This window comes from Ovis canadensis, chromosome 3 (assembly GCF_042477335.2).
Source record: "Ovis canadensis isolate MfBH-ARS-UI-01 breed Bighorn chromosome 3, ARS-UI_OviCan_v2, whole genome shotgun sequence".
NCBI lineage: Eukaryota > Metazoa > Chordata > Mammalia > Artiodactyla > Bovidae > Ovis > Ovis canadensis.
The window spans coordinates 35,232,234-35,260,008 of record NC_091247.1 but is presented as its reverse complement, the minus strand read 5'-3'; the positions used below and the strand labels follow the sequence as shown (position 1 = coordinate 35,260,008).

Genomic DNA, 27,775 nt, shown 5'->3' with positions numbered 1-27,775 from the left:
TTATTACAAGATTTTGAATTCCCTGTGCTATACAGTAAAAACCCTTGTTTATCTATTTTATATATAATAGTGTGTCTGTTAATCCCATACTCTTAATTTATCTCCCTCCCCCTTTCTGCTTTGATAACCATAAGTTTGTTTTCTATGTGTGAGTTTCTGTTTCTAAATATGTTCATTTGTATTATTTTTTTAGATTTAACGAATAAGTGATATCATATATTTGTCTTTGTCTGACTTACTTCACTTAGTTTGATCATCTCTATGTCTATCCATGTTGCTGCAAATGACAATATTTCATTCTATTCTATGGCTGAATAATATTCTATTGTGTATGTATACCATATCTTCTATCTACTCATCTGCTGATAGACACCTAGGTTGCTTCCATGTCTTGGTTACTGTAAATAGTACTGTTATGAACATTGGGGTGCATGTATTATATATCTTTTGGAATTAAGAGTTTTTATCTTTTCTGGCTATATGCCCTGTAGGGGGATTACTGGATCATATAGTAATTTTATTTTTAGTTTTTTAAGGAACTTCCATACTGTTTTTCATAGTGGCTGCAAGAGCTGGTAATTCCTTAATTAAACCACTTATTTTTCTCTTCCTATGGCCACAGAGTGAAACCCTTCTTGAGTCAATATATCTGTGCCACTGCACATGGGATCACAGCTGGACAAACTGTTACCACCACTGAGGAGCAACACCAGTTTTATACCCCACTGCTTTCATATCAGTAACGTCATTGGAGAGATGTTCACCCATGTTCCTGGGAGATGAGACACTATATGCCTATCTCCCACTGCATGGATGGACACTGACCCTTTACTTTAGTTCCTGGGACTCACAGTTCTCTGTGAAACTCCAAAGGCTTGCAACATTCATCACATTCATGGGGACACTGCCAACCAATGACATGAAGCCGTTGCAGAAATGCAGTTCATTTTCATATAACCTCTGGAATCAGTTTGTGGATTTAAATCCCAACTCTGTCACAGTGAATATATTTACTCTTTCTGTGCCACAGATTTGTCATTTGTAAAATGGGAAGTTACTAGTAATTATCCTCAGAAGGATGATGAGGAAGAATAACTATATATATACACACACACACACACACATACACATACATATATATGCACAATATTGAGAACAGTGTCTGGAGCATGGTATACAGTTAATATCGGCTACCTACTGTTACCATAACTATTATCTTCAACAACACCAAAAGTTTTACACCCAAATAATGCCCATGTTTCAACAATACCTCAAAATTAATTCTAAGGAAAGGTTACACTAAATGAGATTGATACTATAAAAGTTACTCTCTGTAAAATGAGTCCTTTCTTTCATTGAGTTAGGTGCCTTGTTGTGTTATAATTTGTTAATTTCAAAGCAGTTACAAACATTTTTAAGTTAGAAACACTGAGTTTTCATGACCTTTCTTAATTAAGATAAATTCATATTAGCAATTGAGCTAATCCAATAATTACAGTTGAAAAGAATACTATAACGTATATAAGAAGGTATTTGGAATCGTGTGGAATTAAAAGACACTTGTTCCTTGAAAGAAAAGCTATGACCAACCTAGATAGCTTATTAAAAATCACAGACATTACTTTGCCAACAAATGTTCGTCAGTCAAAGCTATGGTTTTTCCAGCAGTCATGTATGGATGTGAGAGTTGGACTATAAAGAAAGTTGAGTGCTGAAGAATGAATGCTTCTGAACTGTGGTGTTGGAGAAGACTCTTGAGAGCTCCTTTGACAGCAAGGAGATCCAACCAATCCATCCTAAAGGAAATCAGTCTTGAATATTCATTGGAAGGACTGATGTTGAAGCTGAAACGCCAATACTTTGGCCACCTGATGCGAAGAGCTGACTCATTGGAAAAGACCCTGATGCTGGGAAAGATTGAAGGTGGGAGGAGAAGGGGACAACAGAGGATGAGATGGTTGGATAGCATCACTGGACATGAGTTTGAGTAAACTCTGGGAGTTGGTGATGGACAGGGAAGCCTGGCGTGCTGCACTCCATAGGGTCGCAAAGGGTCAAACACCACTGAAAGACTGAACTGAACTGATCTGATATTCACAAACTCTTTCCTTACAAGTCCTTTAAACTCACTGAAAAGGTCTCACAAGGTATTAGAATGAAGAGAAAATTCCCGATGAAAATTAATGAAATGAATTCTCAAATCAGTGTCAGAAATTACAAAAAAAGACTTTCTGGAAGTACACTCTCAACATGAAACAGAAGTCTCAATTTGAATCAAAATAGTGACAGTGGTTTCTAAAGGATTGGAGTTATTTGAGCTATAAACCTTGAATAGGGTGTGTTTGTGTGTGTAATCAAAAGACAAAAACCACTTTGCCCAGCAGAGCTAACCACTTTCAAGGAAGTCCAGGGTAAAAATTAACCCAAATGTTTAAAGTATCTAAAAGACCCATAGTTCTCTTAATCAAAGCAAAAAGGCATTTTACATTAGAAAGTAGATTTTCCTTTATCTTTTTCTGTATTTTTAAATCATTTTGAACAGTACAGAGAATTGATTGGTTTTGCCTTTTGTTCATAATCAATTTTAGTTCTTGTTGCTTTGATAGTTATTATTTCTACCAAAATGATAAAATTAAATCATAAAGTTTGATATATGCCTGATCTAAGTATACTAATTCTAAAATTATATTACACTTTTCACAAATCTGGTTTGAAATGAATTCTCATGCATATCATTCCTAGTTTTAATCACTTTGTTGACTGATTTACTCTTCAAATCTGCTTATTTATATAAAAATGTGATCTGTATTCAAAAAGTAAGTAGGTTTGGGAAACCGCACAGTTGTGGTTTTACTAAATTATCTAGTAGTTATCTTGTTTGTTGCTGCTAAATATTCTACAAGACTTTGTTTCTGTGACAAAGAGATGAGTTCACACCACTTTGCTCAGGAGATGAGTAGCTGTCACTTTAATAGCTCTGCCTTGAGTGGTGAAAAGACAGTGATACATCAATGTAAATAATTTCCTTGGTTAGACCAGCAATCACACAGCCTGACACAATCAGAGCTTGGAAGGGGGCATTTGCAACAATAAACAGAAGCCTCTGATTTTTACTTAAAATTTCAAAAGCTGTCCTGATTTCTAGCTTATTGGCCTTGATTACAGGCCTATGAGGAAAGAATTATTTAAATGACTAGCAAAATTAGTCTGCAGATGTCAATCTCCTCTAGCTTTAAAAAAAAAAAAAAAACCTTACCAGAAACTGAGCTCTTTATAAAGTAAAATAACTGTTTTCTGAATAGTTTAAAAGTAAGCTTAAAAGTAATGAATGAATGGAAAGAGACAGATAAAAACAAATACCAAAAGTATAGTAAGAAAACTGTGTTAACTTTTAATTATTCAAAATAAAGGGAAAAAATCAGAGTAAAAACTCATCATCTGCTGGAAAAAAACACCCTGCCACTTCCCTCTGCCTCCACTACAACTATGAAATGGAGTAACAAGGTCCTACTAAGACGTACCTTAAATAATGGACAGAGGAAAATACAAAGGAAATTATTACCTTCTTTTAATATTTTTGAAAAATATAAGATTATTTATAACAATAACACAAAAAGCTGTGTTTACACAGCTTTACATAGTGTACATAGCTTTACATTTACATAGTGACACATATCAATATAACATATATGACAACAAGAGCACAAAAAAGGGGGAGAAGGAGGGGCAAAATTGTTATATTTTACCAGAATCAAGTCATCATTAATCTCAAGGTAGACTAGGTCAGCTAAAGATGCATACTGTGATATCTAGAAAGGACTGCTAAGAAAATAACAACCAAATGGTAGCTAAAATATCAACAAAGAAATCAAAACAGTACACTAACAAATTCTGCTTGACACAAATGAGGCAGTAAAAGAGGAACAAAAAAAGAATGGGACAAACAGAAAACATAAAAATGGCAGACCCCAATCCAACCATACCAACAATTACATAGAATGTCAATGGAGTAAACTATCTTAAGAAAACAGCAGAGTTTCTTTAAATGCATGCAAAAGCAAAACCCAAACATATGCTATCTATGAAAGACATTTTAGATTTAAAGGCATTTAGGAAAAAAAAAAAAAGGCTGAAAGCAGTGAGCTGGAAAAGGTATACCAAGCAAACAATAAACAAAATAGAGCTAGAACAGGTTATTAATATCAGATGAAATAGACTTTAAGTTCAGAAATATCACTAGAGACAAAGAGGAGTATTCCATAATGCTAAAAAGGTCAAAACGTTAGAGGATGAAACAATTATGAATGGACATGTACCTAAGAACAAAACAGACAGAACTGAAAGTAGAAATAATCCTTCCTGCATGTCAGTAGTATCGACATTCCTCAGTGAAAGGCCAGAAAGTTCCTGCCAGAAAACCCTTTCCTACAGCGACAACTATAGTTTCCAGCTTCTGGTGCCCACACTCCTCTCACCCCAGGGGTCCTAGGGAAGGTCATGACTCCCTATTGCTGCTGCTAATTAGCCCTTTTGGTTCCACTGAATTCTCCCTATGTATCCCTGAGATGTAATGGGGCTTCTCGCATAGCTCCATCAGTACAGAATCTGCCTGCAATGCAGGAGACCTGGGTTTGATTCCTGGGTTGGGAAGATCCCCTGGAGAAGGAAATGGCAACCCACTCCAGTATTCTTGCCTGGAGAATCCTCACGGACAGAGGAGCCTGGCGGGATACAGTCCATGGGATCGCAAGAGTCGGACACAACTTAGCAACTAAACCACCATCACCTGTGTGATGTGCCATCCATTTTCTGACGGAAATTTGACCTATATCTAAACTCCCCTCCTTGGATTGAAAGAGACTGCTGCTGCTGCTGCTGCTGCTAAGTCGCTTCACTAGCAGTTCTTACTCAATAGCCATTCCCTCTTTCTCACTCAAGTTAAAAGAACTCTGATTTTTAGCTGGGCATTTGTTTCCCCAGAAAAAGAACTACATTTCCCAGTCTGCCCAAACACACATGCTGAGGCCATATGAGCTAAGTCTGGGCTACATATCACTTTGTGCCTTGTATATAGTAAGCAAGCTCATAAAATATTTGCTTTTAAAAAATGCATATCAGTATACGTCACCTTTATCTGATCTCTTGTCTCATTAACTAGGTCAGGGGTTGGCAAACTTTGTAAAGAGTCAAAGGGTAAATATTTGAGACTTTATTTTTGTTGCATATTCTTCTCATCCCTCAACAACCCTTTAAAAACATAAAAACCATTCTCAGCTCGAGGGCCATATAAAAATAGACTGAGGGTGGAGTTTGGCCCATAGGCTGTAGGCAGTCAACCCTTGTGTAGACTCCAACTGTCTTAAGGTCAAGCCTGAGTTATTTACTTATATCCTCTGGGACGTAGCACAATACTGAGCACACAGCAGGTTCTCCATAAACTTAGAACTCAGTTGCATTGGCTAAATTGACTGGGTTAGGCATAGAGAAAAAACGAAATGAAACACCTAAAACAGTCAGATTTGGTCTAACAGGTATTTTGCCAGGGAGAGAAGGCCTATGGTCCAGGCTGAATGACTCAAAAGGTCACTGACAGGGATTACAGGTAATGGGAAAAGACAGCTTCTCATTCTGTCAGAATCTTAATACCCTCTGCTTCCAAGCAGCAACCCTGTGACCTTAGGCAGCGTGGCTGACAGGGGCCCAAGAAAGAGTCAATTTTCCCCAGTGGTTACTTTTGTTCTGCATTACTATGCCTTGCTCTCTGGTTCCCTTGTCACCCAGCATTCTGAAAAGCTGCTGGTTTAAAGACAGCATCTACCTCCAGAGGTACAAACAGCTTGACAAATACAGAATTACATATTTAACCACTACAGATAATTCTTAGATGGTGACCAGGAAACCGTTCTGAAAACAGTTTCCGAATGAGAGCAAGTACTTGCTCTTGCTGTGGTTCCAAATCTCGTGATATACTGATCTAGATGAAGGAAAGAAGGAATAAATGGATAAAAATACTCCCTGGCCATAATGATGGCCACAGCTCCCACTCCTGGAACCACCAGAATGCCAGGAAGTTGCAGTGTCTCCTGAGAGATCCAAGAATGTGTATAATGTTTTCCCCTAGGGCATTTTTGCTTCCGTGCTCTGGCAAAGGCTGAGGTCAGAGCCACTGGCCTCAGGAGAACAGTGCCTCTTTCCTGTAGCATCCAAAAGGCTCAGAATTACTGCCAGCACCTATCCTCTCAAAAGTCTTCTTCCCGCCCTGGGCAGAACAGAGGGTGGGGGAGATCAGAGACATTATTTCGTATCCTGCCAGCTCTTCAATCTCCATGAAGTACTGAGCCAGCCACAGAAAACTGGCTCCATTTCTAGGCACTTCTTTCTTTTTCATGTTCTTGAGGTCTCAGAATAATTCACTGCAATGTTCTATCATTAAGTCTCTGCCACTCCATATTCAACTCCCATCTTCACGGCAAGAACAAAAGCAACAAGTGGTCCCTTGAGGGTTATAACCTAGCAAGCAGGTGTTTCCCAAAGAAGGTAAGTCTCAGATGCTTAACCAGTATGACTGAATAAAATGCATTACCTAATCAAGCTTGGTGTGCTGCAGTCCATAGGGTCACAAAGAGTAGGACAGGACTTAGTGACTGAACAACAAGCAAGTTTCACTCTGATGATGTAGCAAGTCCTACATTCTAGATATAAGAAGAAAAAGGGTGGAAATAATTTATTTAAAGACAGGCTGTGAGTTACTGATGGAGTAGTAAATAGCATCAAAGTCCCTTGATTCTGTCCCTTGTCTGTATAAGATCTTATCTGCCAAAGAGCCAAGAATGTGGCCACGATGCCAAGAGCAGGGAGCAAATGGGCTGTGGCAGAAAGGAGGAAGAGCCTGAGGAAACACTTTGGAAAGAGTTAATTATATAAACCTCGAGGTCCCTGTGCCTGTTCTAATGAGTGTCTGGGGGTTCTATGTTTCTGAAGAAGTAATCAAAACTAAATGAAACTGTAACTTTGAAAATATGACTCTGGGACTTAATTCTGCATGTCTGACAAAGGAAGGTAGAGAAGGAGCTGTAAGAAATACTGGACACTGTACTATGGAGAAAATATTCTTTGGGGAATAGACCTTCCTAAGGAACAGGAATTGCTGTAACACTGAGCACACTGAGAAGAGAGCTAACAGGCACTGAGAGGTGGACGCTCTTTTCTCTCTGAACACCTCTCCTGCCAGCACCACCAGAGCAGCCATTCTTAAGTCCCATGTGGAAAACAGCGAGAAAGATTAATGCCAAGGATTTCTTTTTTCCATATATCTGATATGACCTGACATCATCTTTTTTTGATGATGCTCCTTGGAAGAAAAGCTATGACAAACCTAGATAGTGTATTAAAAAGCAGAGACGTCATTTCGTTGACAAAAGTCCGTATAGTTAAAGCTATGATTTTTCCAGTAGTCATGTAGAGATGTGAGAGTTAGACCATAAAGAAGGCTGAGTGCCAAAGAACTTATACTTTCGAACTTTGGTGCTGGAGAAGACTCTCTGGAGTCCCTTGGACTGCAAGGAGATCAACTCAGTCAATCCTAAAGGAAATCAACCCTGAATATTCATTGAAAGGACTGATGCTGAAGCTGAAGCTCCAATACTTTGGTCAGCTGGAAGAGCTGACTCACTGGAAAAGACTCTGATGCTAGGAAAGAATGAGGGCAGGCGGAGAAGGAGACAACGGAGGATGAGATGGTTGGATGGCATCACTGATTCAATGGACATGAGTCTGAGCAAACTCTGGGAGATGGTGAAGGACAGGGAAGCCTGGCTTGCAAAGAGTTGGATACATTCAACTTAGCGACTGAAAAACATCCTTTTTGAAAGTGGAATCATGGCTAGGAGACCAAAGAAAGTTTTCAGGAAGACTGTTGAGATTTCATGCCACTTTGGGATGAAAAAAACTGGTTGAAGCTGTCATCTAATTTACTGTCTCTAACTGTCTCTCCATGTGTCCTTCCTTCTGAATCCTTCTCTCACAGCTCCTCTGGGAGGCCTCTGCCCACAGCCACCACCGTTCGTGGCAGGTTACAGACCCCTCTTGCTGAGCCCGCCTAGAGGAAACACACCAGACTAATCTCCCAGGCAGCTGTCCAGGGTCATGAAAGACAAACCAAGCATATACTAAGGATCTGGGGTCAGATTACCAAGCTAGAAACAGAATCACAGAATCACAGGATCAAGATGGTGGGGCAAAGCGGACATGGCAAATAGGAAGTGAGATCTCAGAAAGGAATTAACACTCAGAACAAAAAATCAAAGCTGTGGCACATAAGGTCAGAATCAAAAGTGAGAGCTGGGAGCGCTAGTATACAGCTCAGCTGGGTAGGGCCACAGAAGATGGTGAAGAGAGCTAACAGGAACTGAGGGGAGTGCCAGGAGGCCTTGCCTGGGACTTCCTCTCCCACCTGGTCCTGTAGTGCAGGATAAGCTCCGTCTGCTGATGTCTCTATGGGACTTAGCAGCCCGATTCCCAGTGACATAAGAGGAGACTAAAGCAGGGAGAGGCTTGTCCCAGCAATTTGAACAAGGTCATATAATTAGTTGGAGGCACACCCAAGATGAAAATTGTCACCTCTCCAACTCTGCTTTTCCGTGCATATAATTAATGTAGACAATATGCATGCACTTTTCAGATGCATTTGAAATGATGGTTCCACGTAAGACTAGTTATATAGAGTAGGAGCTCCATATGAAACACTGCCTGACAAGGCAGTTACTATTAGGAAATACCTTAAGCCAGCAGTCCCCAACTTTTTTGGCACCAGGGACCAGTTTCATGGAAGGCAATTTTTCCATAGACTGGGGGCAGGGAGGAGATGGTTTGGGGAGATTCAAGTGCATTACATTTATTGTGTGCTGTATTTCTAATCTAATGCCATCACTGATCTAACAGGAGGGATTGGTCCATGGATTGGAGGTTGGGAACCCCTGCCTTAAAAAGTGAGAATGATAACCAAATGATGAAGGCACTACACTTTGAGTAATCTTGAAAGTTTTGAGGCCTGAATCTGGAAAGATACTTAGAAAATAGAAATCTCTTTAGAATGCATGCATGCTAAGTTGCTTCAGTTGTGTCTGATTCTTTGCAACTCTATGGACTGTAGCCCACCAGGTTCCTCTGTTCATGGGATTCTCCAGGCAAGAATACTGGAGTGGGTGGCCATGCCCTCCTCCATGCCCTCCTCCAGGGGATCTTCCTGACTCAGGGATCAAACCTACGTCTCTTATGTCTCCTGCATTAGCAGGCGGGTTCTTTGCCACTAGTGCCACTGGAAAAGATCCCTCTCTAGGATAGGGTTTCTTAAATTCAGCACTACTGACACTGTGGACTCAATAACTTTTTGCTTTAGGGACCTGTCTCATGCACTGTAGGATGTTTAACAGCATCTCTGACCTCTACCCACTGAGGCCAGGAACAACAAGGCCAGTCCCGGTCCCCTAACCATCATGACAAACAAAAATGTTTCCAGACATTACCAAACATCCCCCAAGTAGCAAATTATACCTGGTTGAGATCATGCAGTAAATACACTTCAGTTCAGTTCAGTTCAGCCGCTCAGTCGTGTCCGACTCTTTGACCCCATGAATCGCAGCACACCAGCCTCCCTGTCCATCACCAACTCAAGTAAAAGGAACCAAGTCAGGACACTAAAGGCTGTTATATTCATTATTACATGTGGTTTAGTGCATTCAGAAATGTATGTTGACATGCTAATAGCAAAAATATACTCACTGTGTACAAGGAAACAAAAATCTTTCCACATCAGCAACAGAGTGAGTTTTGTAAAGCCTTCTGCATCATATTCCACGACACCCCTAAGTAATAAAAACACACACAAACAAAAAAACCTTCATAAAAACAAAGTATCAAAGAGATGGAACCAAGTAAAGAATATGTTCATGAAGCAAGGTTACTGAATACGAGATACATTTAAGATAAGTGAGTGTTACCACAGGAAGGATGTGGGATTTGGAATGAAAGCATCTAGGTTTGAGTTACAGCTTCACTATCTATTACGACCTCTGGCAAATCACTTAGCCTTTGGAGCCTCAGTTTCCTTATCTGTAAAACAAATATAATCATATGTGCAAACTTCATCATGGAGCTGTGAAAAACAAGTAAGGCCACCCATAACATAGTTAGATGGTATCACTGACTCAGTGGACATGAGTTTGAGCAAACTCCAGGAGATGGTGAAGGACAGGGAAGCCTGGCATGCTACAGATCATGGGGTTGCAAAGAGTTGGACATGACTTAGTGAGAGAACAACAATAACAACCCACAAAATATTATGCAAATGTTAGTCACTAGTGATGAGCAAAAGGACAAATGAAGAAGTCAGGGCAGCAAAGACCCCAGGTTTATACAGTGATTGTCCAGTCTCACTTTTATTCAGGTACTGAATAGTCACAAGCAATGACAGTATTACTAAGTTCAGGATTATAGATGACTATCTTCCAAAGTACTTGGCATCCTTTCTCTCATGTCCCCTGATCTTCTCCACTGGGCTCAAGACAAAGTAGCATCGTTAGCAGGGTGGATGTGGGGTTCAGATGGGAGATGCACACCTCCTGTGTCAAAGGAGAACAGTCTCCGAACACAGAAGAGCCTAGACTGAATTCTCATGGGCTCCTCTCCCCCATTTCCCTCTGGAGCTGAGTGTACAGGGGGTGACACCACCATAATGTGCCAATATTAACCACACAGAGAGGACAAGGATAACTTTCTCTCTCATCCATACAAGGAGACCTTTGCTGTCCTTAGAAATGCCTTCCCCCTGGCTGAGTCAGGCTAAATAGACCATTAATACTGATGGCCTCCAGGTTCAAGAGGAACAGTTGACCCCACTGTGAAGGTAAAGGAACTGAGGCACTGAAGGTTCAGTGATTGGCTCATTAAATCTGCCGACAAGCCAACAACTTTATTCATCAGTTTGTATTTCTTTTCTGGATATGTAATTTACTCAATATTACAACAATGATATCTGAACTTTTTAGATCCTGTACCCCATAAGCAAAAACAAGCACTGACAGACTCTTTCTCATTATGCATACAGTACAGTATATAGTAGTATTTGTACATGATTCTGTAGTTGTAGACAAGTACTATTATATGTGTAATAAAACACAGAAATGTACACACATAGAATGAGATTTAAAAACAATTGTTAACAAGCGTAAATGCAATTTTCACCCTTTTCTTGAATACCACTGAAGTGAGGGGAGGCACATGCCCCTGAGGCACATGCACCCCTGCTTTGCAGGTCACTGGGCTAACATCTTCATTTTCAGTAACATACACAAAAAATAATCTTACTCAAAAATGAGAAGACTAAGAGAGTTAATATTTATTAAGTACTGTTCATAGCATAAGCACTTTCTCAAAATGCACATAAAGAAAGCTGAAAAATACCTTAAGTGTTAAGAGTCTCATGACTCATTAACAGTTATGCTGTTTAGATACTGTTACTCTATTTTGGCGATATGAGAAATTCCACAATGGATAACGAGAAAATTTCTTGAAATTGTCTTGAGGAGTCAGAAATTTTCTTTTAATTATGCCACATTTGTAAAATTATATCCTAACCTTATTCTTGATTTCATCTTCTCATTCCTTTATCTTAATTTCTTCAGTTACTGATTTAAAATTTTAATATACACACCTTCTCTGGGACGAGGTGGGAGGTAATGAGAGCACTAAAATGCTTAGTGCTTAGACAGAGTGTGCTCCACCTTTTAAAGAGACTGTGAGGAAAATGCAACCACCCACCCCACCCCCCCCACCCCCTCCCCACCCCGAGCTAAGCCCTAAGTGGGAGGTTGATAAGGGCTCCGCCACCATTAAGGAAACAGCTGCCGAGCAGCCAGCACGGGCCACGTGACGGAAAGGGCCAGAGCACAGGGTGGATGGCCAGGAGACGCCCACCCTGGAACTGCAGCTACACACTGCCCCCTCCCTCGCAGGGCCTTCTTCCAGCACACTAATCCCAAGTGTGAGTCATGGCGCTGGTGTCTAAAGTCAGATATCCTTCCCAAATCTCTGCGGCCCTGTGGGGAGTGGGCGTCTTATCAGGAGACCTGAGTTCTGAGGAACAGGGTTCTTGCCCCAGCTCTCTCTGAGACTTCCACAGGTGACTGGACTGGTCAAGCTTTATAGGCTTTTCTTCACAGAATGTGCCAGGAATGCCCACCTGGCTCACCTCATGACCACTGTGAGATGACGGAGGTGGAAGTACTGTGCAGACTGTAAAGGGTGCAAGAAGAAGCAGGTATGACAACCACTTTTACTGCGGTGTTCGGGGCTAGTTATGCGGCTGCTCCAGGGAAGATATTTGACTCTATTTGACAAACAGTGCTGAAAAAAATGTCTTTCTGGGAGCGTTAGTGTGAGAAACACACCAGAAGAACCAAAATAGCACTGAAAGGTATCATATGGAAGAACTAAGTGCTATTTTCTTCATTGAGCCCTCTCCTCAGGGTCACCAGGATGTGAGGGCATCACTGATTTACAGTCTTAATGAAGAACTTACGTGCCAAAGTGGCTGAGGAAGGCAGCAATATACTCTCTTCTTTTGTGATAGCCTTGAATCACATACTGCACCTGAAACACGAACCCACAGCTGAGTACAGTAGGGAATTATTAAATGCTTTATCATGTAAAATTTTCAAGATTCACAGAAGTAGAAAGAATAGTAAAATGAACACCCATATTCCCACACCTATCTTCAATAACAGTGAATATTTTGTCTAGTTGCTTTATCTAGCCATCTACCTATCTATCAACCTGTCAATCAATCTTGCTGAAATGTTTCAGAGGAAATTAGAGACATCATTACAGTGTGCCCCTGAACACTTCAGCATGCATCTCTGAAAAACAAGACAGTTTCCTACACAATCACAATACTGTTATCACACACAACAAAATTTAGTAATTCATTCTCTGAATTTATTTAGGACCCTGACAATTTTTCAAACTTCCCAACTGTCCCCAAAATACGTTTGAAAAAAAAGCAAGGATATAAACAGGGATCAGGCATTTACTCTAGAAAGTCTTTTACTATAGAATAATAGTACCTCCTGGGATGTGAGTGTGTGTGCCTAATACTGACTTTTCAGAGATTGAGCTAACTGTCTGCATTCTAGACTCTCCGATTGTCTTCTTCCTTTTTTATCTACCTTCTGTATTTCCTATGAATTAGAAGCTAGAGCTAAAGGTGATCCAGGTTAAACATTGTTGGCAAGAAAACTTCCTAGGTGATACTGAGTTTGATCACTGGTTAGGTTGACGTCAGCCAGACCACGGTACTTTAAGGGAATGGTTCCCTTTTGCCAGAGTGAGTAATCCAGGGATACACTCCTCGAAGCATGGGAAGATCAAGTTCCTTAATGGTTTTGGTATTTGTTGGAGATCCTTGTCTGAATCAATTACTTCAACTGAGGCCTGAAAAATGGTATGTTTGTATTTTCTCATTCTATCTCATTTAACAGCTGGCATTCTCCATAAAGAAGAATTTCCTCTCAACAAATGGGCCTCATTGGTTATCTTGAACTACAACTCCTATTGAAAAGGACAGTAATGCTCAAGTATTTCTTTTTAGGTTTGTAACATTCAGAATAAGGAGTGTTACAACAGGCGATTTTGCCTTTTTATATTTCCTTCTTAAGACCAAGTGACAGTTTCTATAAAAAAAATTGTGAACTCATTAAGCTAGGCATCTGAAAGTTAGTCATTTACCCATCAGTTTCTAACGCAAAAATACATTCCTTATAAAATGTCTTTATAATGGCTGAAAGAAACAGTGGGAGAAAAAGACCCCCCAAATAGTTTATATTGGCTGTAGCCACACTGAGTCTCCATGGATAACAAAAGCTCAGGATAAAGTGCTTGAAATAACCTTGACACAACTGGTACTGATAGCCATTTGTACCCTTTAAAAGTAAAACAATTCTATTTATATAATAGGGGTTTTATGTCAATTTACAAAAACAGTGCTTGCTTTGCAGGCTCAACGCAGGATCAGAAATGTTATTTTGGGGAAAGAAAAACAGATGATAAGTTTGCTTAAGTGGCTTTGTTTAAAAAGGGGATGAAAACAGTTCTGTATACTTGATTTTAAAAACAGAAAACCATTTTAACAGAAACCCACAACAAAACTGGCTATAAAGATAGATTCCAATGCAATTATGGAAATTCATTTGAAGAGATTGTTTCTAAAAGCAGCCCATACTGTCCTCGTTTGTAGCAGGCAGAAGAACATCAATTTTGAAAGACAAGTGAAATTAATGAAAGGGAACCAGATAAGAAAAACTGACTGATTCTTGTATTTCTGGGAAAATGGTATTCTAATTTTTTTTGAGGAGAATGTATGACTAGAAATTAATCTCAATTGGAAAGCTTTAAAAAGGCTTTTCTTCTCAGTTCTGGAAGACCAAATTTGCATTTTTCTCTATAGTACTGGGACACAGATTTGAAGGCAGTGTAAAACCTACACTGTAAGTAAGAATGCTGTCCTCTGATCAGTTTTGTGGGAGGGCAGGGGCTGGGGGAATCTGGTCCAATGAACAGCAACCACTCCATGAGAGTTAAACGCCCTAGAATCTGTGCCAAGCCCACAGACTGCAGAGTTGCCAGATTTTAGCTCCTTTAACATTTAAAAAATAATACTGAAGACTTTGAAATATTATATTTCTAAAGCATTTTCTATATAGAGATGAGCTATCTTTTGAATGGAAGAGACAAAGAAAAGATTTATTTTCCAAGCCATTGTGAACAAGTCAACAGAAGCAAAGAAAATAGGATTTGGTGAATTAAGCAAACTAAGTCCATGTGGGAGAAGAAAGAAAGTCAGTATGGTCTGTGGACTAAAAGCTCCAGAGTTTAGCTAAATAAGCTGGCTGGACATTAATATGTATATTCTATACTTGCAGAAATACCTGATAAGAACCAATAGAGTAAGCTCAGTTACTTGCCAGTGTAAAGGCCCATTAATGCAGCTAAGGGAAAGCTTTAGATAATCTGGCTATAATCTGGCTGCTGCTGCTGCTGCTAAGTCACTTCAGTCGTGTATGACTCTGTGGGACCCCAGAGACGGCAGCCCACCAGGCTCCCCCGTCCCGGGGATTCTCCAGGCAAGAACACTGGAGTGGGTTGCCATTTCCTTCTCCAATGCATGAAAGTGAAAAGTGAAAGTAAAGCCGCTCAGTAAGTGTCCGACTCTTTGTGACCCCATGGACTGCAGCCCACCAGGCTCCTCCACCCATGGGATTTTCCAGGGAAGAGTACTGGAGGGGGTTGCCATTGCCTTCTCCGTAAAATCTGGCTATAAGCCAGTCTGACCTGGAAACCCTGTCCCAACAAGCAGGACTCTGGCAAACTGTTCCTGGGCATGACAGGAAAAATCAGGAACCAAATATTAAAACGTGCTGTACAGAAAAGCAGAAAGAGATGAGAGCCACTCGACAGGATCACTGTGATATTAACTAGTGGCAAACACACACACACATACACACACACACAATAATTGGGAAATAAAAGAGTTGAAAATTTTTAAACCATAAGAAGAAGCAAAAACTTAGGGCAAAATGGAAATTCAAGAATGAGAAGATATACGTTTAAAAGATGAAGAACCTAGGCAGACACTTCTCCAGAGAAGACATACAGATGTCCAATGAACACATTAAAAAATGCTCAGCATCACTCATTGTTGGAGAAACGCAAATCAAAACTACAATAAGGTATCACCTCACACCGGTTAGAATGGCCACCATCAAAAAAATCCACAAATAAGAAATGCTGGAGAGGGTGTGGAGAAAAGAGAACCCTTTTTGAACTGTTGGTGGGAATGTAAATTGACACTGCCACCACGGAGAACAGTATGGAGACTCTTTTAAAAACTAGGAATAAAATTACCATATGATCCAGCATCCCCACTAATGGGCAGATACCCTGAGAAAACCATAATTGAAAAAGGCACGTGTACCCCAATGTTCACTGCAGCACTATTTACAATAGCCAAGACATGGAAGCAACCTAGATGTCCATCGACAGGTGAACAGATAAATAAGTTGTGGTATACATATACAATGGAATATTACTCAGCCATAAAAAGGAGCCAGTTTGAGTCAGTTCTAGTAAAGTAGAAGAACCTAGAGCCTGTTTGTAAACTTACAGTAAAGTTAAGTCGGAAAAATAAGTATCACATATTAATGCATATTAATGCATATATATGAAATCAAGAAAAATGGTACTGATGCACCTATTTGCAGGGCAGGAATAGAGACACAGACATAGAAAACAGACTTGTGGACACAGTGAGAGGAGAAGGGGGACAAACTGAGAGAGCAGCATTGAAACATATGCATTACCACATGTAAAACAGACAGCTAGTGGGAAAGCGCTGTATAACACAGGTAGCTTAACCCAGTGCCTATGACAGCCCAGAGGAGTGAGTTAGTGGGGCAGGTGGGAGGGAGGTTCTTGAGGGAGGTGGCATACATATACTTATGGCTGATTCAAGTTTTTGTCTGGTAGAAAACAACACATTGTAAAGCAATTATCCTCCAATTTTAAAGAAGATGAAGGTAAGACTGGAACAGGGGGGTCAGAATACTTAGAAACGGAAGGAGGGCAAACAAAGTGGGAGAGAAACTGATGAAATCTATTCACAGCAGGAAAGGCCATGTCAGATGGAGGTTGAAACTAAGATAGGGTGGAGAGGATGGTGTCTGCACCATGATGCTGGAGCAAAGAGCCTTACAAGGCTAGGGAGGCAGGGGACTTGCTTTTACCTTGTTGGTGAGCAGGTGGCACACTTGGGGAACATAATCAATGAGACAGCCTCCTCCTGGAAAAGCTGGGATGTGAAGAGCCGAGGAGCCGCCAAGTGCACTGAAAGGACAAGAGTACAGTGGATACTTCTCTTAGGGCTCAAGCAACTTACGTGACATTCCCAACACACTTGGTTTCTCTTGTCCAAGTCTGCCCACCAACTGCCTGAATCAGTGACTGTGAAACTAGGTGCTTCACTTTATGATTCCATTTTTATATTTTAATCCATTTTATTACAGCAGCATGTTCACATTACACATAACTAACAACTAACGATTAATGACAACTCATGATCCTATCACAAAAGTACAGATAAGCAAATTTTGATTGGCATAGGTAAATGTCTTACCAACACGAATGGGTTGTATCTGTTACTGAAACACAGACTTTTATACTCTTGATTATGCCCAATTCATAACTGAGCCAAGCAAAGATAAGTTGTTCATTAAATGCTGAACTGATGTGCTGGTGTTATAGAGAACCAAAGGGACTAGTTCTGCAGCTCACTGGCTTGGCAGCCTTGAGCAGCCTCTTTGGACTTCAGTTTTCTCATTCTTGTGGGTGAAGTGAGTGAAAGTCACTCAGTCGTGTCTGACTCTTTTGCAAGCCCATGGACCTGCCAGGCTCCTCTGTCCATGGGGTTTTCCAGACAAGAATACTGGAGTGGGTTGCCATTTCCTTCTCCAGGGGATCCAACCCTGGGATCAAACTCAAGTCTCCTGCATTATAGGTGGATTCTTTACCACTGAGCCATATGAAGTAGGTGGTCGAGAGAAGGAGAGGCAGTCACCCTGGCGGTTAGGCAGCCCAGGTAGGTTTTGTAAATGAGTGCAGAGAAGCAGGTAGGGACTGGAGACTTTGCACACAGAGGGAAGGGCTCCCATTGCTCAGCCTCAGCTGGTTTCTAATATGTAGGAACACACGCCCGGTCTTATCAGATCCTAATTTTTCAACTGAAGCCAGAAATCCAGATGATTTAAGCTCTCAATTTTTAAATGGAGTTAAGCATTTTCTGAAAATGCTTAACTGGAGTCTGTGGGCCAATATGGGTAGAAAGTATGCAATTAATCACAGTCAACACTGATGTTCGATTCATCTGAACAAGAAGGAATAGTAAAAAATCATCAGTCCGAGCACTAAGACACACTGCTGAGATCTAGAAAAAGTTTCCAGAACTTTCCTGGAGATTCTCTTTTCAGTTTAAATTAACTGGCATAGAATTATTAAGAAAATTGTTCAGAACCTTATAGCATGCATTTTGTATATCATTCTTAATTGTGATTTCATCTTTCGTCCTGCTCTTCTTTGGTCCTAATTTGTTTTTCTTACTTGAATTTTATTTTAATGTGTATATTTCTATGACCCCCTTAAACCATTTCTTTAAGACAAACAGGATATAAAAAGACCCCTCAATCCCTTAATGCTGTGATTATTCATTACCCAAGACCCTACAGTAATGAGATTATAAATGGAAAGAAAACATTTCACAACAGTCTGGAAAATCATTCTCAAATAGTTTAGAGCAGAGACCTCAGTCTAGAGTCTGTGGTCTTCCCTGGTGGCTCGGCGGTAAAGAGCCACTGTCTGCAGTGCAGGAGATGTGCATTCGATACCTGGGTCAGGAAGGACCCTGGAGGAGGAATGGCAACCCACTCCAGAATTCTTGGCTGGAAAATCCCAAGGACAGAGGAGTTTGGCGGGCTACCATCCTCGGGGTCATAAAGAGTCAGACATGACTGAAGCGACCGAGCGCACGCACACAGAGTTTGTGGTACACGGAATAACACCTGTAACTAGCCAAAGGACTTCAGGACCAGTCTGTCACTCTGTTGACTACAGATTTCTGAAATTAATTTTTTTAAGTAAAAATGAATATTATGGTTATTTATAGGAAGGAAAAATCACAAGAAACAAAATTTTAGGTGATGCGAGTAACTCAATACAGAGTAGAAACATTCGCTGTTGACTTACCCTACTCAGAAGATAAGTAAAACGCACAACTCTGAAAACTGAGAAGATTCTGAGACAGTGTTTGACTAAGTATGACATTAATGAATCGCATACACCCTGTAACTGCACAGAATTAGCAAGAACATCATTTCCATTTGCTACTCTCAGAGTAGACACTAGATGAGATTTAGCCTCAACTCTGAAGAAAGCTGGGAAAATTCCTGTGACTTTCTGTGAACTAGAGGAAGGCTTTCTGTTTCCTCTTATGTGCGTAAAAGTACACAGAGCGTGTGCATCTCACTCTAAGGGTCTAATGGTTCCATTAGGATGGAAAACTGATTAAGAAGAAAATTTTAAATTATGAGAACAATAAATCTATAGCCTGTGGTTTATGGTGAAATATCTGCATAACAGAATACTAAGATCCAGGCTTCTCATAGGTTACTTGGAGAAAAAGTCTTTAGCAAAATAAACCACCTCCCTAGCCCCCAAATGATTTGGACAGTTCCCTGGAATTGATAGCAATGGACTTCGATCTGTATAAAATACTACAGAATATGTTTTAAATCATTCACTAAATTGAATACAATGAGTAAAAACAGTGTGTGAAAAATCAACTTGAATTTCTCTCTCTGCTTCTGAGATACAGCCACTAAACAAAAATCACCTTTAGTAACAGAAAGAAGCAGAGGTCTGGAGAAACCCAAAGGCCAGCTGCTCTGCTGCCAGGGCCATCTCTCTGCACCCTGCTTCTCTGATTATCAAGAACTAACTCTGGTTGCTAGGTGCTTTCCCATTATCTAATTGAACCCTCTCTACAACTCAGTGAGGTAGAAATCATCACTGTGATTTTACAAGTGAAGAAATTGAGGCTTAGAGAGCAGAAGAAACTTCCCTGCAGTCACACAACCAGGAAATGGTACAGCTGGGATCTGAATTCAGGGAAGCCTGTTGCTAGTGTCCAGGCTGCTGTGACTGCTGAATTATGCACCTCCCTGGGGAGGGGGTGTGTGTGCTAAGTCACTTCAGTCATGTCTGACTCTTTGCCACCCCATGAACTGTAGCCTGCCAGGCTACTCTGTCCATGGGATTTCCTAGGCAAGAATACTTGAGTGGGTTGCCATGCCCTCCTCCAGCGGATCTTTCAGACCTAAGGATCAAACCCACGTCTCTTACATCTTCTGCACTGGCAGGTGGGCGGAGTATAATCTTGAAAGGGTTGCAAGGATGGAAAGACACACTGGGGATGACTACCAGTGAGCAGGGTCAGGATTTCAATGAGGTTAAAGGGCTTCTAGAAGCACTCAGGCCACCACAGAAGCACAGTGCTGCACACAGCTCATCTCCCTTCGCAACTTTCCACATGGCAGCAGGGCAAGCGTTCCTCCTGATTTTGTTCACACCCAGATGGTCAAACAACCAGGTTCACTGCATCTCAGATGTGATGGACCAACCACTCAGTCATGTTCAATTGTGAAAGACTCAGCTGTGCAGGGGAAGGAAGCCTTAATGTGTGAAGCACTTCAGATACTACAAAGGATAGTTTTAAATGAGAGTTGATTTCTTAAAGGAAACTCACTGCACTCTTTATTTAACTCAGTAGTTTTTCAGCCTGTGAGAGTTCTGAACCTGACTTCCAGCAATGCATGCTGATAAGTGCTGCTGATTCATGTATAAATATCCGCCTCATGGGTAAATATTTAACAGGCTTGCTATAGCCTGAATGCTGCCCTGATCGTGCTGAATAAACAAAGTCAAGTGCCATGAAATAAAAGAGCTATTATGTTTTCAAAGGGTGCAAGATGGAGGAGGTAAGGTCTTGTGATCTCAAAGCCTTTAATATTCATGAATCAAAAAATACCGTGCTGAGCGTGTACAAGAGAAAACTCCCTCTCTGCAGGCATGCCCAGCCTCACTCAGCTCTTCTCAGGAATGCAGGGCTGGCTGGCGAGAAGCCGGGCCTCGCTAACCTACTCCATGGCTGAGTAGGGGCTAGGGACGGGGTGACGGGGAGATGAAAGGGACCACTGGGGCCGTTGACTCTTCTGATCTCTGGAGCGGTTCAGGGAGAAAGCTGGGTTAAAAGATGGAGAAACTAAATTGGTGTGGCAGGGTCTCAGGCTGAACTTGAGAGGAGAGGGTGAAAAGGGCTACTTTGATGAGAAAGCACCTTCTATCTCCTTATGGGCTGCAATGAAACATGAAACTAGCTGATAATTCATAGAACTGAAACTGAGTCCATGGATAGAAATGACAAGGACAAGGCCAGAGCTGGAGAAACCTTTCCAGTGGTGGAGGTAAACAGACCCAAAGGTAGCCAGAAAAACAATTCCAAGTCTGTCCTCCTTGGGTTTTAAAAGTCAAATATAAGAACTGTCTATGTACTAATATTATTGTTTCCATGCAAATACAGCTAACTGAGCCTCTGTGGACCTTGCTCTGTCTGCAAATATTCAAAGCATCTCTAATACTGAAGACTTGACTTGGCTACAGTCAATAGCATAAGGAAATATTATGGGGCATTCTGCCATGGAAAAAGGCAGGCAATCAGCCTGTCTGCAAGCTTGACTTGGGACAATGGGTTTTTAACCCATTATGAAATAGTAACTCCCCTCTGTTCCTGTGGGGCCTTACCTTTGGGCCAAATAAAAATGAAGAAAACGTGATATAGCAGCAGAGAAAACCAGAAGGGCCACCGACTTTCAACTGCAGTTCTTGCTTCTACCAAGTCTGCTCTCTCTGGTCCTTCTCCACTTTCCCCTGAGTACAGTGGGGATACTACTACTCTCAAAAAGATCCATCTCTCTCAAGGGTTAAAGTAAAAATCAGAGTTACACTAATATGAAAATGATATGTTCCCTTGGTATCTCTAATTTTCTTGAAGAGATCTCTAGTCTTCCCCATTCTGTTGTTTTCCTCTATTTCTTTGCATTGATAGCTGAGGAAGGCTTTCTTATTTCTCCTTGCCATTCTTTGGAACTCTGCATTCAGATGCTTTTATCTTTCCTTTTCTCCCTTGCTTTTTGCTTCTATTCCTTTCACAGCTATGAAAAGGTAGCAAGAACACACAGAAGAACTGTACAAAAAAGATCTTCACGACCAAGATAATCACGATGGTGTGATCACTCACCTAGAGCCAGACATCCTGGAATGTGAAGTCAAGTGGGCCTTAGAAAGCATCACTATGAACAAAGCTAGTGGAGGTGATGGAGTTCCTTGAGCTATTTCAAACCCTGAAAAGTGATGCTATGAAAGTGCTGCACTCACTATGCCAGCAAATTTGGAAAACTCAGCAGTGGCCACAGGACTGGAAAAGGTCCATTTTCATTCCAATCCCAAAGAAAGGCAATGCCAAAGAATGCTCAAACTACTGCACAATTGCACTCACCTCACATGTTAGTAAAGTAATGCTCAAAATCCTGCAAGCCAGGCTTCAGCAATACGTGAACCGTGAACTTCCGATTGTTCAAGCTTATGTTAGAAAAGACAGAGGAACCAGAGATCAAATTGCCAATATCCGCTGGATCATCAAAAAAGCAAGAGGGCTCCAGAAAAACATCTATTTCTGCTTTACCTACTATGCCAAAGCCTTTGACTGTGTGGATCAAAATAAACTGTGGAAAATTCTCAAAGAGATGGGAATACCAGACCACCTGACCTGCCTCTTAAGAAACCTATATGCAGGTCAGGAAGCAACAGTTAGAACTGGACATGGAACAACAGACTGGTTCCAAATAGGAAAAGGAGTATGTCAAGGCTGTATATTGTCACTCTGCTTATTTAACTTATATGCAGAGTACATCACGAGAAATGCTGGGCTGGAAGAAGCACAAGCTGGAATCAAGATTGCCGGGAGAAGTATCAATAACCTCGGATATGCAGATGACACCACCCTTATGGCAGAAAGTGAAGAGGAACTAAAAAGCCTCTTGATGAAAGTGAAAGAGGAGAGTGAAAAAGTTGGCTTAAAGCTCAACATTCAGAAAACGAAGATCAGAGCATCTGGTCCCACCACTTCATGGGAAATAGATGGGGAAACAGTAGAAACAGTGTCAGACTTTATTTTTTTGGGCTCCAAAATCACTGCAGATGGTGACTGCAGCCATGAAATTAAAAGACGCTTACTTCTTGGAAGAAACATTATGACCAACCTAGATAGCATATTCAAAAGCAGAGATATTACTTTGCCAACAAAGGTCCATCTAGTCAAGGCTGTGGTTTTTCCACTGGTCATGTATGGATGTGAGAGTTGGACTGTGAAGAAGGCTGAGCACCAAAGAATTGATGCTTTTGAACTGTGGTGTTGGAGAAGACTCTTGGGAGTCCCTTGGACTGCAAGGAGATCCAACCAGTCCATTCTAAAGGAGATCAGTCCTGGCTGTTCTTTGAAAGGAAAGATACTAAAGCTGAAACTCCAATCCTTTGGCCACCTCATGCGAAGAGTTGACTCACTGGAAAAGACCCTGATGCTGGGAGGGATTGGGGGCAGGAGGAGAAGGAGACAACAGAGGATGAGATGGCTGGATGGCATCACCGACTCGATGGACATGAGTTTGGGTGAACTCCGGGAGTTGGTGATGGACAGGGAGGCCTGGCGTGCTGCAATTCATGGTGTCGCAAGGAGTCGGACACGACTGAGTGACTGAACTGAACTGAACTGAATATGAAAAGAGCACCACACACTCCAAGAGAGATGTTATTCTAGAATGCCTCTTGTGTGAGTGTTTCACGTCCAGGGTTACATCAAGTCACGGTCAGAGATGCGTGAAGTGGTCTCGGTGTTTCGTTTTTGCCTTTGAACCGGGTTCCGAGGGACAGGAAGTTGACCTGGTTGCCTCCTCCATAGTAGGGTTCAGGGGAGTGTGAGAGTGAAGCATGAAAATGGAGAACTTCAAGGATGACAGAAGGACACCAGCCACCATTGGCCCCCAAGTTAAGAGAAATTCTAAAGAAAGGTGAGCCTTCAATTCAGTCCAATAAACATGAACTATATGCCTAAATCTGTATCTGGACTTGAGTTTTCCATTCTGCATACAAGACTCGGGCACCACTGTTAACTCCTTTCAAGGTAGAGAAATGCCAGGGACCTCAAGAATCTAGGGCACTCTATAATGAGAGAGTATGTTTCCTGGCAGCATGCCAGGAAAGCCATTACGATAAAACAAAAGTCACTGTTATTTATTGAGTATCCACTTTTGCCAGGCACTCTACTAAATGCTTCATTAGCTCGAAACCGCCCAAGAATTCTGCCAGGTAGATCTAATTAGCCCAACTTACAGATCAGAAAACTGAGATTCTAGGCGTCTAAGTATCTTGTACAAGATTATGCAGCAAGTAAGTTGCAGGGTTTGAATCCAAGTCTCTCTGGTTCCAGAGCCTGTGCCCTTTTTCTTTAGAAATTTTTTCATAAGAAGGATGGTGTGGAATTTCTAAAAGTCTCATCTCTAGTAATCCCTACCTATATACTGAAACAGTAGCAGAAGTGGCTGAAATTATCCTCAGAAAACCTTCATCCATGAAATTCATCACCTTGTTATCCCACTTTTTCTTAAGATATCATGTCACAAGACATTAACTGGGTAGGATAAAGAAAAATCATATGTAGTTTCCAAAAGTACAAATACTACACTAAGCGAAGAGTCTGGGTTTTGTTGTTGTTGTTTTCCTAACTGGATTTTCTTTATCTTAGTAAAGCATTTTCTATAGCTGTTGCTAGCCACTGTCTCATTTTATAGATTCAGCTTTGAGCCCTTACTTAAGAGCCTCTCCACCCCTCAGTTAAACAAAATCAGAGTGTAATTCAAAATACTGAAAATCTCAATGACTATAACAGGGGAATAAAATAGTATAATAGGAAAATAAAATAAAAGATCAGAGTGACAAGTTAAGTTTATAAGTAGGAGAAAATTGGGGAGTCACACTGGATGAGACCTTCACTGAGACATGGCTGTGGGCCTGGCTGTGTTCCATTTGTGCACCTGGTCAGAAAGTTCCACTAAACGTACCTCATGGCATAAAATCAGATCTTATTATTCCATTTGTTGTTTCCCATTTCTAGAGGGACATATAAAAATGGAAATGTTCTGAGACGGAGTGAGTAGGATTAAACACTCAGAAAACGTTCCTATTTGGAGCAAAGTCTAAAGAAGTTGAAATGCTGAGTTAAATTACCTAGAAGGTTATGGAGTTATTAAATAGAGTAATTTTAAAAGGTGTAGGCATACTATAATGATCAAACTGGAATAATCAGGTAGTCTTTGCTACACGTGGGTTCGATCCCTGGGTTGGGAAGATTCCCTGGAGGAGGGCATGGCAACCCACTCCAGTATTCTTGCCTGGAGAATCCCCATTTACAGAGGAGCCTGATGGGCTACAGTCCATGGGGTCACAAAGAGTCAGACATGACTGAGCGAAAAAGCACATCCACATTCTTTGCTTAGTTGCAGTATAAAAGAAGAGAATTTAACAGGCAATATGGGGGATTTAGTTGGTAAAATGAATTCTCCACAGAATGGAGTGGTGAATAACCATTCCATTTATGAAGTTTTATGTGTAATATTAGGCACTATACTGAGTGCTTTACATGAATGATATCATTTCTTCTTCATATCAATCTACAAGAGAGGTATTGTCCCATTTTACGGATGAGAAGGCTAGAGCTTAGAGAAGCCACATAACGCTCCTTGAAGTCACACAGGTGGTAAATGGCACTGTGTGTGTGCTAAGTTGCTTCAGTTTTGTCTGACTCCTTGGGACCCCAGGGACTGTAGCTCGCCAGGCTCCTCTCTTCTGTCCATGGAATTTTCTAGGCAAGAACACTGGCGAGGGTGGCCAGCTTGGCATCTAAATCTAGTCTTTCTGACTTCAGTCTACCACTCTCAGGTCTTCACTGATCACTGCTGTGACTACTGAATCCTGATCTGCAGGCCTGACATCTGGTTCCATGTGTGCCAGGTCCATCAGGTTCCTTCCAGCCTGGGTGTCTTCAGGCAGATGCCTGGGCTGACTGACCTAAGCCAGTGCCAGGAACACTCCTTAAACTTACGTAGGTACCTGAAGTTGAAGTGGTTAGGGACGTTTTCATCCTAGGCAAATGAACTGTTAGAAACTCTGAGGGCCAGAAGACTTGATGGGTACTTTCCAGGAGAAAGGAGGGGAAATGCAAGCAAGGAAACTTTATACTTCAAGAAATACAAAAGATGAGAATATTTTAATTGCAAACAGAGTCTGTCTAATGACATGAACACTAACCAAGTTTTTGTTCAGAAATGTGTTTAAGTTTGTTAACATCTCAGAAAAGCCTTTAAGGGACAATCTTAACAGATGTCCACCATCAGGATTTTGTTAGCATGTGGAAAAGCATTTAAAGTAAGCCCTGGAAAACAACAATGAACTTAGCAGATGTTCTATTAAGATCTGGTATGAACTACTTATAATGATGCCTGGCCACGCAAGACATGAACAGGCGGAGGGAAGGAAAAGCTTTTTTCCCTCTTATTGCATGTTGATCCCTGGCCTGTTACCTGCAGTATGATTCTAACACAATTTCTCAAACACTAGTCATTAGGAATGAGTGAATTTGTTATTTACAACTTTGAGACTCCAATGAATGACTTTACTGCTCTGCTACTACACAGGTAGAGGCTGTTGTTCCTATGAATTACTTTTGAAACATACTTACCAAGAAAAATCAATACATATCAAATATATCAAATCATTACATTGTACACTGTAAATATCTCACATTTTAACTTGTCAATTATACTTCAATAAAGCTGGGAAAAAAATCAATGCATATAATAGTTACCCTAGACTAAATTCACAAGTATTTTTTATAACTCCCTCCTCCTCATTGTACACAGGTTTTAATCATGGACAAAAGAAGAGAAAAAAACTGCCATCTGTCTGACCAGGGTAGAGAAATGTATCCACTTGATTCCTGTTTGTCAGTATTCACTGAAGGTTCAGGCTTATGAATGGGTCTCCCTGGTGCTTCAGATGGTAAAGAATCCACCTGCAATGCAGGAGACACAGGTTGGGCCCCTGGTTTGGGAAGATTCCCCTGGAGGAGGAAATGGCAACCCACTCCAGTATTCTTGCCTATGAATCCCCATGGTCAGAGGAGCCTGGTGGGCTACAGCCCAAAGGGGTGCAAAGAGTTGGACATGACGGAGCAACTAAGCACACACACCATAGGCCTATAAACAGCATAAATGACTTCCCACATACAGCACTGGTCTCTGTGTTCCAAGAGCTAACATGTAGGGAGCTGGAGCCTGGCTTTTACACACCAAGATTGAAAGGATACCAGGAGATGCAGTTAGCCAGGGTACCAGTAGATAGCACTTAATAATTTGTTTCCAAAGTGCTCCTCATTTGGGCTTTTACAACAGCCTTACAATAATAGGTGGGGCTTCCCAGGTGGCATCAGTGGAAAAGAACCAGCCTGCCAATGTAGGAGACATAAGAGATGCAGATTCAATCCCTGGGTCGGGAAGATCCCCTGGAGTAGGTATATGGCAACCTGCTCTAGTATTCACGCCTGGATAATTCCATGAACAGAGGAGTTTGGTGGGCTACAGTCCATGGGATTGCAAAAGAGTTGGACACGACTGATTGAGCACTACAGAGTAGGTTCAGTTCAGTTCAGTTCAGTCGCTCAGTCATGTCCGACTCTGCGACCCCATGAATCACAGCACGCCAGGCCTCCCTGTCCATCACCAACTCCCGGAGTTCACCCAAACTCATGTCCATCGAGTCGGTGATGCCATCCAGCCATCTCATCCTCTATCATTCCCTTCTCCTCCTGCCCCCAATCCCTCCCAGCATCAGGGTCTTTTCCAATGAGTCAACTCTTTGCATGAGGTGGCCAAAGTACTGGAGTTTCAGCTTCAGCATCAGTCCTTCCAAAGAACACACAGGGCTGATCTCCTTTAGGATGGACTGGTTG

At 41.3% G+C, this 27,775-nt stretch overlaps 1 protein-coding gene across 2 annotated transcripts in view; it reads right to left on the bottom strand.

Moving 5' to 3' along the window:
* The window catches only part of BABAM2 (BRISC and BRCA1 A complex member 2), a 401,503-nt gene that overhangs the window by 76,987 nt on the left and 296,741 nt on the right, over positions 1-27,775 (bottom strand). For both annotated transcript variants that reach the window (XM_069582871.1, XM_069582872.1), the window contains exons 8-10: positions 16,836-16,935; positions 12,578-12,648; positions 9,781-9,863 (exon numbers count right to left, since the gene is read on the bottom strand). In XM_069582871.1, the coding sequence (XP_069438972.1) occupies positions 9,781-9,863; positions 12,578-12,648; positions 16,836-16,935 (254 nt within the window). The remainder of the gene's footprint in view (positions 1-9,780; positions 9,864-12,577; positions 12,649-16,835; positions 16,936-27,775) is intronic.